This window comes from Tenrec ecaudatus, chromosome X (assembly GCF_050624435.1).
Source record: "Tenrec ecaudatus isolate mTenEca1 chromosome X, mTenEca1.hap1, whole genome shotgun sequence".
Classification (NCBI taxonomy): domain Eukaryota; kingdom Metazoa; phylum Chordata; class Mammalia; order Afrosoricida; family Tenrecidae; genus Tenrec; species Tenrec ecaudatus.
In genome coordinates, this window is record NC_134548.1 from 53,112,523 (window position 1) to 53,126,795 (window position 14,273).

The window sequence follows — 14,273 nt, forward strand, 5'->3', positions numbered from 1 at the left end:
CAGAATAATCGATGCATTTGAATTATGGTGCTGGCAAAGAATTTTGAAAGTACTGTAGATTGCCAAAGAACAAACAAATCTGTCTTCGAAGAAGTACAGGTATAATCTTTCTTAGAAACAAGGATGATGAGACTTTGTCTCGTGTACTTGGGACACATTCTCAGGAGAGACCAGTCCCTGGAGAAGGATATCATGCTTGATGCTTGGTAAAGTAGAGGGGCAGCAAAACAAAAAACAGACCCTGGACAAGATGAATTTATACAATGGCTGCAAAGATGGGCTTGAACAACAATTAGGATGGCACAGGACTGGGTTCACTCTGTTACACACAGGGTAGGGTCGCTATGAGTCGGAACTGACTTGAGGGCATCTACCAAAAACAACAAAAAGAAAAACAAAACAAAAATACAAATCCTTCCCAGAATAGCCATCCACATCTATTAGACTTACTAGCTGCTTTCTCGACCATTCCATGTTATAACTAGAGTCTCCCACAAAAGTTAATGGTTGTTTTAACTTTTTAGTATTTAAATACAATCATATGTCACCTAATATTCACAATTAAAAAAACACCTCACTGCTATCAAGTCGAAGCTGATGCTGACTCACAGTGACCCTATAGGACAGGGTAGAACTGCCCCTGTTAAGTTTCCAAGGCTGTAACTCATTACAGCAGTAGAAAGCCAAGTTTTTCTCCCGTCAAGCAGCTGGTGGTTTCAAACTGCAGACCTTGTAGTTAGCAGGCCACCAGAGCTCCAAGATCCACAATACAGTCTGTGAAATAGGGCACAAAGTTATTTGGATGTTTTGCAAGTACCGCATTAAATAAAGCAGTCCTTGTATTACAAATGGTTCCCATTCTTAAATGTGGCTTTAAAGCTGAACGGTTAGGTAAAGTTCATATCTAAGGTTTGTTAGTTAAATGTTAGTCTTGGTATATAGTGTACCATCCTATATATAAAAATAAAGAAAGACTTTCCAATACACTAAAACCACTTGAACATAATACAGTAATAATGTTTTGATGCACATTGCAAAGTAGCACTCTGTTATTACAAACCGTTGTTGGTATTTTAATATAATAGGCTTCTCAGGGGTTGGGGCAATGGGCATATATATAGTAGAATATTGCCCGAGCAGATGTTATGTAGCACATAACTGCAGTGCAACAGCATAGCACCAAATACGCAAATACCTGGGTCAGTGGCAGAGATAATGGCTCCAAAAAAGAGACAATCTGTGTAGTAGAATTTATCGGAGAGCTGACCCACAATCTTCATGAGCTTCACCACACCATACATGAGATTTCTGTACGAAAATAAAGTATACCAAGTCATTAGGACGGCTTCCCCAGAGAGCACAGATCAAAGAGAAAGTCAAATCCAGTAACCTAGAAAATATGCAAGCAGAGTGGTGTAAAAAATACTACACATGGGGGGATTTGTGAAAAGATTAGGCAGCTCCTATGGTTGGATGCTTACCTGAAATGTGAGTGTCATTGATATCTAGTGCTGCTGTCTTAGAAAATGCCTCCAGTGGAGTACTTTAATAAACTGCTGGCCTTGCGGGTGACAGCCCGCTGCCTAACTGCTGTGCCACCGGGGCTCTCTGCAGTGGCATAGGGGTTAGGCAGGGGGCTGTCATCCGCAAGGTCAGCAGTTCTGAACCATGCATACCAGGGTTTCCAATGATTAGCAGTTGAGCACTGAACCATCTGAGTCACGTAGGGATCCCTTCCACAATTGTAGGAGCTAGGATACATGGGCTTCAATTAGCAACAAAGTTAAAGCAGCCTAAAAAAATGAGTAAGACGCAGGAGAGAAGAAGGGAAAAAAACCCTGCATAATGTTGAAGAAATCGTCATAAAAAATCACAGGACTCACAGACCAAAAAACAGCCTCACTGCCATCAAGTTGCTTCTGATTCCGAACAAGTCTACAGGATGGCGTAGAACTGCCCCTATGGGTTTCCAAGACTGACGCTTTATGGTAGCAAAGCTTGACCTCCTAGGGGGAAGGACTGTATCTATTTAACTTATCTGGAGTTCTTCTGACTTGAGACTTGTCCCACTTACTCCATCTAGTTATGTACTCAATCATTACTTATGGTAGTGTGGACTCATAGATATTTATTTTATACTCTATATTATAATCCAATAAAATGTCATTTGTATTATTGTCTAAATTATCACAGCTTTGGCCATTCGGGGCTCTTTCAGGTTGGCATGCCCCATCCTTTTATTTGTTTGCTTGATCACTGCTTATTTTCAGCACTACAAGATGCTCTCTAGGTTCATCAGCCATTTCTGTATGGGTCTCTGGTTCCTTTTATTGGAGAATGATCTTAGAAACCAAGATCTGGGTTCTGGTGCAATTTTATTTAATTTCTCATTCATCTTGATATTGATTTAAGTAGCCACATATGGAAAGTAGTGGCATACTAGAAACTGCAGCTTGAGGTCTTAATGGCCATCATCAAAAACACCAAAATATTGAGCTCTGTGGTCCTGTCACTTACCCGATAATGAAACAGGAAACGGCAGTCCCCAAGAAGGCATAGGCTAGAATGGACCCAAGATTCCTGAAAAAGTGTCTCTGAATAAAAGGAAAAAGGAATTGTGATTTTCACACTCAGCATAAGAAAAATATTAAAAGCCTCTACAAAGTGGAACTTTACTTACTGCTTCCATTACACTGAACAATAATTGAAATAAATCTTGAATTATGCTATTTAGTCATTTGCATCATAGTTTAAAATTATCCTCTGTCCTGCCAATCACTAAACAAGTACCTTTGAGTACCTTCCCAAAAAAGTTCAATCAAAACAGTGGTTTCCATGAGAGTCCGCTGCTGGGTAGATAAATTCAAGGAGAGAGGTCATCTCAGAATATTATGGTGACTGTTTTGGGGCAATTTCAATAGGTAATCTTGGTAAACTTTCTCAAGAAACACAGGACAGTCACAGGGGCATTTAAGAAGAAGTTGAAGAAAATAGAAAACTGCACTGGTGAGGAAAAGGCCAGGAGAGTTGTGCAAAGACATTTTTCCCACCAAATAATGTACCTGATCAATCTTCAAGGGGATCGAGGGCTGTCCTATGAGAATTTCATTGGGAAATCTTATTCCATCCACTCTAAGCCCTGAGCGTGCCCCTTCAAACTACTTTTTGTTCCCAAAACATTTCAAAGATGCACAATTTGAGTCCCTTGAAGCCAAAACTGCCATTTCGATGTGGTATAAAGCAAAGACAATTCTTCTCAGAAGGGTTAGAGAGGTAGAAATATTAACTTCCAATATGTCTGGAGCAAGATGGAGGGTCTCTCAAGAAATAATAGCTTCATGCTTGGGTATTTTTTAATAACATTTTCCATGAATATGTAGCAATACCTTTTATTTACCCCAGTACACATACACGTTGTTGCTCTTAGCTGCTGTCAAACCAGCCCCTGACTCACGTATGGAGGACTCCATACAAAACCAAAGGAAATGCTACCTGGGCCTCAGCCATCCCTATGATGGGTTGCAGATTAAATCATTGTGATAGATAGAGTTTTCACTGGCTGATTTTCAGGTCTTCACTCCCAGTCTGTCTTAGTCTGAAAGCTTTGATGAAACCTGATCACCATCATAGCAACACCTAATCTATGCATGAGGTACACTGGCGAGGAACTGAACCGAGATGTTCCATATTGAAGGCAATAATTATACCACGGAACCACCACTACCCCCACACATACTGTGAGATAGTCAGGACAAGGTATCCTAAGGAATAGTTCTTACTCCTCTGGGAGTAAGCTATTCTCATTTTACAATCACAGCTATTTAACAAAATAGACAAGCAAAATCCTTCAAACACCCTAATCAAATGGAAGCTAGCATCACATTATCTAAAAGAAAGAAGAAAAACACAGATAGGAGCCCCAGCATTACAACTGAGCAAGATCAGCAAATATGAGGGCACAGGAGGAACATCCTGGACCAGAGAGCCACCATGCAGTATGAGCAGAGAAAAGGCTGCTGGCATGGTTTAGTCTAGCCTGAGTTCCAGACAGAGGTGCTGAGGCCTTGGCTTCTATCTTCCTCAGTGCGTACACTGACCTCTCACCAAGGCTGCTGGGAGCAGATTCAAGGAATGCCCAGCATCCTTAATCCACATGTTCAGAAAAGAATCTTCTAAAGACTTGCCACACTAATACCAGATAAAGGTGTTGCCTGAATTCATGATGGACATATTAAACTTGCTTCTACAATCAGTCATCACTCCCAATCATTTTTAAAGCTGTTTTGGGGAAAAACGCTAATTAGTTAAACCCCCAAGAACTTTGTGTCTCCATCCCTTTAAAAGTGTCACCAATGACTTAAATCAAGAAGAGTTGGGAGTGTATTAAGGAAGGGGCATAAAACCAATAAAACTCATGTGACAGTATCCAGAAACATATTAAATGTCAGATGTGTTTACCTTGACCTCTCAGCTTTATTTTGACTAACCACCTCAATGGTTTGTTTGAATGTATTAAATGAGTTCATATGCAGCATATTAGCAAAAGCAAAAGGAATGTAAATTTGCTCCCCCAAATATAGTCATAATACATTCCAAATTTACAAATCCCCATTCACCACAACAATCAAGGTACAAAATGACTTCTTTACCAGGAAGCTAAACCTCCTGTTACCCTATTTCAGTCATGCTACTCTTTGCACTCTTACCATCCCTAACCCCTGACAACCACTTATTTGGTCTCTATCCCTATAATTTTGTCATTCTGAGGGTAAAGTAAATCAATGCATTATAAGATTGAAAACTTCCACTCAGCATAACTGTGGTGATCCATCCACAGTGCTGTATGTATCAATATTTTTTATTATTACTGAAGATTACACCAAGATATAGATGCACTTGAGTGTAGGAATTTTAGTTGTTTCTAGTTTGCCAGAGTACTGGCTGTATCAGAGATGTGAAAGACTGATATTTTAAAACAGAAATAAATCACTGGTGATGAGGCCATTATAGTCTCTGAACATGTACAGAACACAGTAATAAACAACCTGTGCCTTGAGAGGGCCACCCAACTTGACCTCCAAATAAGGAATCCTGGCTGTGTAAGGAGAGTAAAACCCTAGTGAAATAAACAGGTAGCCCACCACACACCCCCTCCCAGTGCAGTTGGTCATAGGAAGCCTGCAGAAGCATTCCTACCAGCCTCTTTGACTCCTTCACGGACCACTACACCACAAGGCTGGAAATTAACAAAAGGAAAATTAAGAAAACAAGAGCAAACAATTAGAGTGGGTAATAACACAGATCAGAGATGAAATCAGGAAGCTTCCAGAAACCAATGGGAATGAGAATACAACATACCAAAACCTTTGAGACACAGCAAAAGAAGTTAACAGAGGAAGTTTGATAAAGTCACATATGAAAAAGGTGAAGAGACTTATGATTGATATGCTGGCACAAAATCTCCAGCAATTAAAGCGGAGTCAACAGGACAATCCTACTAATAGCAAAATAGGGCAGAAATAACCAAGTGAGCAAACAAGAAAATAATGCAAAAAGTCAATGCAGCCTAAAGCTGGTTCTTTGAAAGGATTAACAGACTCGATAGAACACTGGCAACCTAACCAAAGAAAGGATGGAACAAATATCCACAGGCAGAATGAGGGATGAAATGAGAAATTACAATGCACCCTAATTAAATTAAAAGGCTAATTACACAGTACTACAAAGCCTTGTACTCCAAGGAATTCAACAACTTGGAAGACATGGACAGAAAATTGGAAAACTAATCCCTCCCTAGATTATCCAGATGGCAGTGAAGCATCTCAACAGGCTGAAAGCAATAAAGGAAATAGACAAGAAGTGGGCAAGGATCCCACAAGAATTAAGAACTACAAATGAACATCAACGCAAAATTCCTTCACAAAATACTGGCCAACAGAATACAAAAGCTTATAAAATGAATGATTCAACTTGACCAAGTGGGATTCATTCTAGGGATACAAGAATGGTTCAACATCCAAAAGTCCATCAACATTATTTGACACGTTGATAATAAAAAGAATAAGAAAAAATGATATCGGTAGACACAGAAAAGGCATTCAACAAATCCAACAACCATTCCTTTTATGACACTTAAGAAGATAGAAATGGAAGGAAAATTCCTCAATATAATACAAGCTACAAATGAAAATCCAACAGCAATGTGGTAGTCAATGGGGAAAAGATGGAAACAATCCCACTGAAAAAAAAAAGGAACACACAAGGATGCCCCATGTCCTCACTTCTATTTAACATTGTGCTGGAAGTCCTAGCTAACAACATAAGGCAAAGGAAAAACATCAAAGGTATTTGTCTGGGGGAAGAAGAAGAAAAATTATCATTATTCATAGATGATATGATTTTATATACAGGAAACCCCAAAAGTTCCTCAAGAAGAGTGCTTGAAGTGATAAAGGAATATGGCAGGATAACAAGATCAACAAACAGAAGTCTATCGGACTGCTATATATATATGAGTCCACGGAAGAGTAGATCAAAAACGTAGTACCCTTCACAGTACCCTAGCACAAATTGAAGTATCTAGGAATATAACTAACCAAAAAAAAAAAACCCCAAAATATCTTTATGAGGAGAACTACAGAACACTATTATAAGAAACCAAGAGTGGTCTCCACAAATGAAAGGATATTCTATGCTCGTGGATTGGAAGACTTAATATAATAAATATGTTAGTCCTGCCCAAGGCACTATATAATACTTTCCCGATACAAATACCATCATCCTTCTTCAGAGAATTGGAAAAACTGATTAACTACTTCATATGGAGAGGGAAGAAGCCCAGAATTAGCACAGAATGCCTCAAGAAGGACACAGTGGGAGGGCTTGCTACCCAATTTTAGCACCTATTATATAGCCACTGGTCAAAAGTACTGGTATAATGACAGATATTCAGACCAATGGAAAAGAACTGAAAACTCAGAAATGAAATCATCAGCATACAGACAACTGAACTTTGATAACGGCCCAGAAATATCAAATGGGAAGCAGATGCCCTCTTCAACAAGTTGTGGTGGAAAAAATGGATATCTACCTGCAGAAAAAATGAAGCAAGACTCTTACCTCACTCCATGCACAAGATTAAACTCAAGGGGGAATCACAGACCCTGAGGTAAAAACCCAAACTATTAGGCAAACAATGAGGGAATTGGGACAAACCTACGCACTCTGGCACAGGGAATACACAGGCTATCAGAAATAGGGAAGGACACAAACTCAGAGGAGGCACAAATTGACAAATGGGGTAGACTGAAGATAAAACACCTGTGTACATTGAAAGACTTCACCAAGAGAGTAGTAGGTGAGTTCACAGACTGGGAAAACATCTTTAGCAATGATACATCAGACAAAGGCCTTAATACTAAAATCTGGAATACCTTGCTATCCTACAATAAGAAAAAAAACAGGCAGCCCATTGAGGAGATGGACAAAAGACCCAAACAAAAGTTTCACAGGTGCGGAAATCCAAATGGGCAACAAACAATGAGAAAATGTTCCCGATCAATAGGCATAAGGGAAATGCGAATTGAAACAACAGTGAGTTACCAACTAACAGCCCCAAAGATAGCCCAATTCAAAAAATCAGAAATCAACAAGTGTTGGAGGGGATGTGGATGAGATAGGAACTCTCATCCACTGCTGGTGGACCTCTAAGTATGTATAGCCATTATGGAAATCAATATGGTGATACCTAAAACAAATGGAAATCAAGCTATCATATGACCCAGCAATCCCCCTACTGGGCATATATGTAGAAGAAGTAATAAACAGACCACGACCACACATCTGTGCTCCCATGTTCATAACAGCACAGTTTACAATTGTAAAGAATTGGAAACAGCCTAAATTTCCATCAAACAACTAATGGATTTTAAAACTCTGGTATATACACACAATGGAGTATTATGCATCTCTCAAAAGCAGTGATGAATGTATGAAACACATCAACGCATAGGAAGAGTTGGAGGAAATTATGCTAAGTGAAGTAAGCCAAGCACAAAAGGTGAGGTAAGCTTAAAAAGCACAAGGAGTATAGGGGAAAAGCCACCAAATGTATAAATTCCTGAGGGTGAGGTCCGGGCACTCTGGCAGGGATCAGACCTAAGCCAGGGATACATATGGCAATCGAACTAAAAAGGAGAGGAAGTGGGGGGGGACGTGGACAGTGGGGGAACAGGGAACTAACCCATACATGGGGAGGTTATTGTTCATGTCTCCACAGGAAAGCAAGAAAGGGACCAGACATCAACCTGGGCACTAAGCCTCGAGGGCAACATACTGGCATGAAGCAGCAAACTAACAGAAAGGTCTGCAGGCCAGCCCAAGTCCCAGCTATGTCGACCCCCTCCCCAGAAGAATGCACTACAGAGGGCAGCACTAAAGACACTGCCCAGGGAGAGGGGGGAAGGAGGGGCTTCCCAGGCCACACGGGAGAAAACTAAGAAGAAAAGATAGAGAGAGTGGACTGCATTCTGGCCCACCAAGCCTCAAAGACAACATTCCTGCACAGAGCAGCCAATGTACAGAGAGGACCGTGGGACTGGCTGCACCATGAGACACAATACTCCCTCGCTGACCCACAGTACTACAGGGGACAGCACTGGAGACACAATGTGGGAACTGTGCCTGGTCTGACACCTCCACATCAAAGCGAAACACAAAGACTGTGCAACAGAGCAGCAATGAGAGCAAAGCAATGAAGTGCCCGAGGAATTCCGAAAACATACTTCAAAATCAGTGGGGAGGGCATGGCACTACACCTGATCTGAGTGGGAAACTTTCAGAAGAGTCAGCAGACAGACCTGTAACTATTTATAGGCCCCCCCACCCCCTCATTTTTCTTTTCCTTTTTCTTGTGAAGGGATAACCAATCCCAAGGTGAAAACAATGGAGCAGAGGGCTCTAGGGGGACATGGGAGAGGAGGTGGTAGGAGAAAGGGTAGGGGGAGCCAACAAACCCAGGGACAAGGGAATAATAAGAGAGCTAAAATGATGGTGAGGAGGGCATAGAATGCCTGATGGGGTTTGATCAAGTGCAATGTAGCCAAGAGAAAGTACTGAAATTTGAATGAAGGTCAAACATGATAGTGGGACAGAAGGAAAGTACAAAGAAATAGAGGGAAGAACTAGGAGGCAAAGACATTTATAGAAGAATACATATAGGCATGTAACTATGTAATTAAATTAATATATCACGATAGGGATATAGGTCTATGTACATATATTTAAATGTTAAGTATTAAGATAGCAATTGGGTCTCTACTCAAGTCCTCCCTCAATGCAAAAACACTTTGTTCTAATAACCTGGCATTCTGTGATGCTCACCTCCCTGACCCAATCACAGATGTCAAAATGGGGGCATAAGCAAATGATTGAAGAAAGCTGATGGTGCCCGCTATTAAAAGATGTAGTGTCTGGGGTCTTAAAGGCTTGAAGTTAACAAAGCAGCCATCCAGCAGGGAAGCAACAAAGCCCACATGGAAGAAGCACACCAGCATATCATAAGGTGTTCATGGGATCTGGCATCAGGCATCAAAAAACCCCAAACAAATAAACATATCGATGCAAATGATGGGCGTTAGAGTGGAGACCCAAAACCCATCTGCAGACAATTGGTCACCCCTCTCAGAAGGGTCACAAGGAAAGAAAGACAGCCAGGGTGCAACACAGCACTGAAGAAACACACAACATTCCTCTCGTTTTTTTAATGCTTCATCCCGCCAACTATCATGACCCCAGTTCTACCTTACAAATCCGGCTAGACCAGAGCACATACACTGGTACAGATAAGAGTTTTCGACACATGGAATCCAGGACAGATAACCCCTCAGGACCAGTAACGGGAGTAGTGATACCAGGAGGGTAGGGGGAAGGTGGGGGGGGGAGAAAGGGGGAACCGACTATAATGATCAATGTATAACCACCTCAACCTGAGGGGGACAAACAACAGAAATGTGGGTGAAGGGAGACAGCAGACAGTGTAAATATGAAAATAAAAATTATTTATAATTTATCAGGGGTCCACATGGGTAGAAAGGTAGGGGATGGAGGGAAAAAAGAGGAGCAGATACCAAAGACTCAAGCAGAAAGAAAATGTTTCCAAAATAATAATGGCAATATATGTACAAATGTGTTTAATATAATTGATGTATGGATTGTAGATGGGTCAGTCAGGGTGCGAGGTAGTACTGATGAGGAACACAGCTTTCCCCCAGATCCTGGATGCTTCCTCCTCCCAACTACCATGATCCGAATTCTACCTTGCAGGGCTGGATAGGGCAGAGGTTGTACACTGGTACATATGAGGGCTGGAGGCACAGGGAATCCAGGGTGGATGATACCTTCAGGACCAAGGGTGTGAGGGGCGATGCTGGGAGAGTGGAGGGTGAGTGGGTTGGAAAGGGGGAACTGATTACAAGGATCCACATGTGACCTCCTCCCTGGGAGATGAACGGCAGAGAAGGGGGAGAAGGGAGACTCCGGATAGGGAACGATATGACAAAATAACAATGTATAAATTACCAAGGGCACATGAGGGAGGGGGGAGCGGGGAGGGAGGGGAACAAAAAAGAGGACCTGATGCAAAGGGCTTAAGTGGAGAGCAAATGCTTTGAGAATGATTAGGGCAGGGAATGTGCAGATGTGCTTTATACAATTTGTGTATGTATATGTATGGATTGTGATAAGAGTTGTATGAGCCCCTAATAAAATGTTTTTTAAAAGCTCCCAATAGAATGATTTATTAATTTTTTTTAAAAAGTTCACTAACGGTAATCAAGCATCATCTAGTTCTGATCTCATGGCGAAGGAAGCAGTTGGTGGAGACAGTTTGTCATACATTCTATTTCCTCTTCCTATTTCTGTCTCTCCTTATCTTGCTTTCAAACCTTAGGGGGCAGTGAATTTATATTAATAAGAAAATAACAAATGGGGGAAGTGCAGAGTTGAGACCCAAAGCCCATTTGTCGGCCACTGGAGATCCCCTTGCAGAGGGGTCTAGGGTACGAGATGAGTCAGTCAGGGTGCGATGGAGCACCAATGAAGAATACAGCTTTCCTCCAGTTCCTAAATGCTTCCTCACCACCACGCCCCGCCCCCAACTACCATGATCCGAATTCTACCTTGCACGACTGGATAGAGCAGAGGTTGTACACTGGTGCAGATAGGAGCTGGAGGCACAGGGAATCCAGGGCGGATGATACCTTCAGGACCAGGGGTGTGAGAGGCAATACTGGGAGGGTAGAGGGTTGAGTGGGTTGGAAAGAGGGAACCGATTACAAGGATTTACATGTGACCTCCTCCCTGGGGAATGGACAACAGAAAAGGGGGAGAAGGGAGACGCTGGACAGGGCAAGATATGACAAAATAATAATTTATAAATTATCAAGGGCTCATGAGGGAGGGGGGAGCAGGGAGGGAGGGGAAAAAAAGAGGACCTGATGCAAAGGGCTTAAGTGGAGAACAAATGCTTTGAAAATGATGAGGGCTAAGAATGTACAGAAGTGTTATAGCGTCTGGGGACTTAAAGGCTTGAAAGCAAACAAGCAGCCATCTAGCCCAGAAGCAACCAAGCCCACATGGAAGCAGCACACCAACATAGGTGATCGTGAAGGGCAGAGGAGACCAGGTCTCCAACAACAAAGGTGGGGTAGTGGTGAGAATCACATCACCGTGAATGAGGGGGAGTACGTGATGGGGACCCAATGCCCATCTGTAGACAGCTGGACATCCCTTCCAGAGGGGTAGTGAGGAGGAGATGAGTCACTCAGGGTTCAGTGTAGCAACAATGAAACTCAAAACCTTCCGCTAGTTCCTGAACGCTTCCTCCCCTCCCAATTATCATGACCCCAATTCTACCCTGCGGACCTGGTTGTACCAGAGGATGTACAGCGATGCAGTAGGGATCTGGAAACACAGGGAATCTAAGATGGATGAACCCCTCAACACCAACGGTGGGAATGGTGACACCAGGAGGGAGGGGGGTGTAGAAAGGGAGAACCGCTCTCGGAGATCTATATGTAACCTCCTCTCTGGGAGATGGGCAATGGGAGGTGGGTGAGGGGAGATGCCGGAGAGTGTAAGATAGGATATAATAATTATTTATAAACTATCGAGGGACCAGGGGTGGAATAGGGGAGGGAGGGGGACGGGGAAAAAAAAGGGAAACCGAGCTGATTCCAGGAACCCAAGTGGAAGGTGAATTATGAGGGTGACGAGTGCAACGAATGTATAAGGGTGCTTTGCTCAATTGATGTATGTATGGATTGTGATGGGAGCCTTATGAGCCCCAATAAAATGATTTAAAAAAAAACAGCCAGAGTTTTTAAATGGTAGCAGAGCAAAATGGCAGAGAGCTCAGGCAATTGAGAATCATCATGTCCAGAGGATTCTGAATTAAGGGGCCCAAGAGACTGTTTTGAGAGTTTATATAAGAAAATAAAAGGAATTTTAGGGGGAAAAAAAAGAATGTGAGGATGTGCTTTATACAATTGATGTATGTATATGTATGGATTGTGATAAGAGTTGTGTGAGTCCCTAATAAAATGGTTGTTTTTTTAAGTTAAAAAAAAGAAAAGAACAACTTGGAAAAAGAGAGCGAAGATAGTTAAACAACTCAAAGAATGTACTTAATGTCACTGAATTGTACATGTAGAACCTATTGAATTGGCAAATGTGTTGTTGTATATATTCTGAACAACAACAAAAAATCAACAACTGTTTGTGTGTTTGTTTAAAAAGACTGTAAAAACCTCTTACCTTTTTTAAACTGTACCCAGCATGAAATATAATTGGAGGCAGCAGAATATTAAAAAACACCTCTGGATCAAATGTTACCTAAAAGTTTAAAAACAAAAATGTCAATATTTTCATACCAACTAGTGATATAATAAATCCTGGAGGCACTGTCGGTTACGTGTTGGACTGCTAATCACAAGTCAGCAGTTCAAACTCACCAGCAGTCCCTCTAGAGAAAAATAAAACGATCTGCTCCTGGAAAGATTTACAACCATAGAAACCCGATATATAGGGTTGCAATGAGTCCTGAAACGCCATAGCAGTGGGTTTGATTATTTTTTTTGTTTTTAGTGATATAGCAGGTTACCATGAGAAGCACCTCAACTGCAACAATGCTATCATATATGCTTAATATTCTAAGCAATTTACTTAAGGTTAAGTCATTGTAGAAAATTTTGAGAATTTAGAGAAAATACCGCAATGTGGAACACTGTGGACTCATCACGGGAGAGAAGCCATAAAATAACCCCCTTGTATGCTGACACGCTCTTCTCTCCACAACTCTGCTTCACAACCTGTTGCATGAATACATATTGATGCAATTTTGAAAACGTTCATAAAGTTGGGGGCCAATGTTATAAATAAATTAAAATATCTTGATTTTCATCGAATTCTTATAAAGGCTCAATTGTGACAAAAGATACGGTCATGATTTTTTTATTTCCCTGGATCCTATTACAGAATCAACTCTACTCTACTTACAGAAGACTGTTGGGTTGTCAACAGTCTTCTGTGACACTTAATGTAGCTTAGATCAAAGTCACCATTGACGCAAGTGGCTTCCCAAACAAATTCAGCAACTCTAAGGGAGAATTAACTTGATACAGGAAATCCCTCCGAAACTATCAAGTAACAAAATCTTATATCCAGACAAGAGTTATATAAGCTATTCTATAAACCAGTTAACCTTTTAAACAACGTGTTCATGTGACTATACTTACTGACTTTTTTTCCAGTTAATTATTTTAAATCTTCATTTTACTATTATTAAAAGTAAAGTTTAATTTGAGGGGATTTTGGAAATGATGATATGCCTAATTAAAGTATGATGGCTTTTTCAGATTACATTTTATTAGATCTTGCTGAAGACAAAAGTAGTCTGAAACGTAGGGACTGTCCAAATGACAAGGGGCCTTGAACAATACCACCAGTTGCTCTCAATTCTGATGTATGGCAATCCCCATTGCTGCAGAATAGGGGTGTGCTGCACAGTATTTTCAATGACTGGTTTTTCTAAAGTAGATTATTTTTCATCAGAACTTTCTTCCAAGGAATCTTTGGGTAGACTTGAACTTCTAACCTTCCAGTTGGCAACCAAGTGTATTGACCAATGTATCACCCAAAGACTCCTGGCTAAACCCTACCCAACATGAGGACATTGGACTGAAAAAAGGTAGGATTTGTTGGAAGTCACCCAGTAA

The 14,273-nt window shown here is 41.3% G+C and overlaps 1 protein-coding gene across 2 annotated transcripts in view; it reads right to left on the reverse strand.

Moving 5' to 3' along the window:
• Positions 1-14,273, reverse strand: part of SLC9A7 (solute carrier family 9 member A7) — a 187,954-nt gene that overhangs the window by 77,744 nt on the left and 95,937 nt on the right. For both annotated transcript variants that reach the window (XM_075538636.1, XM_075538635.1), the window contains exons 3-5: positions 12,814-12,891; positions 2,518-2,594; positions 1,196-1,308 (exon numbers count right to left, since the gene is read on the reverse strand). In XM_075538636.1, the coding sequence (XP_075394751.1) occupies positions 1,196-1,308; positions 2,518-2,594; positions 12,814-12,891 (268 nt within the window). The remainder of the gene's footprint in view (positions 1-1,195; positions 1,309-2,517; positions 2,595-12,813; positions 12,892-14,273) is intronic.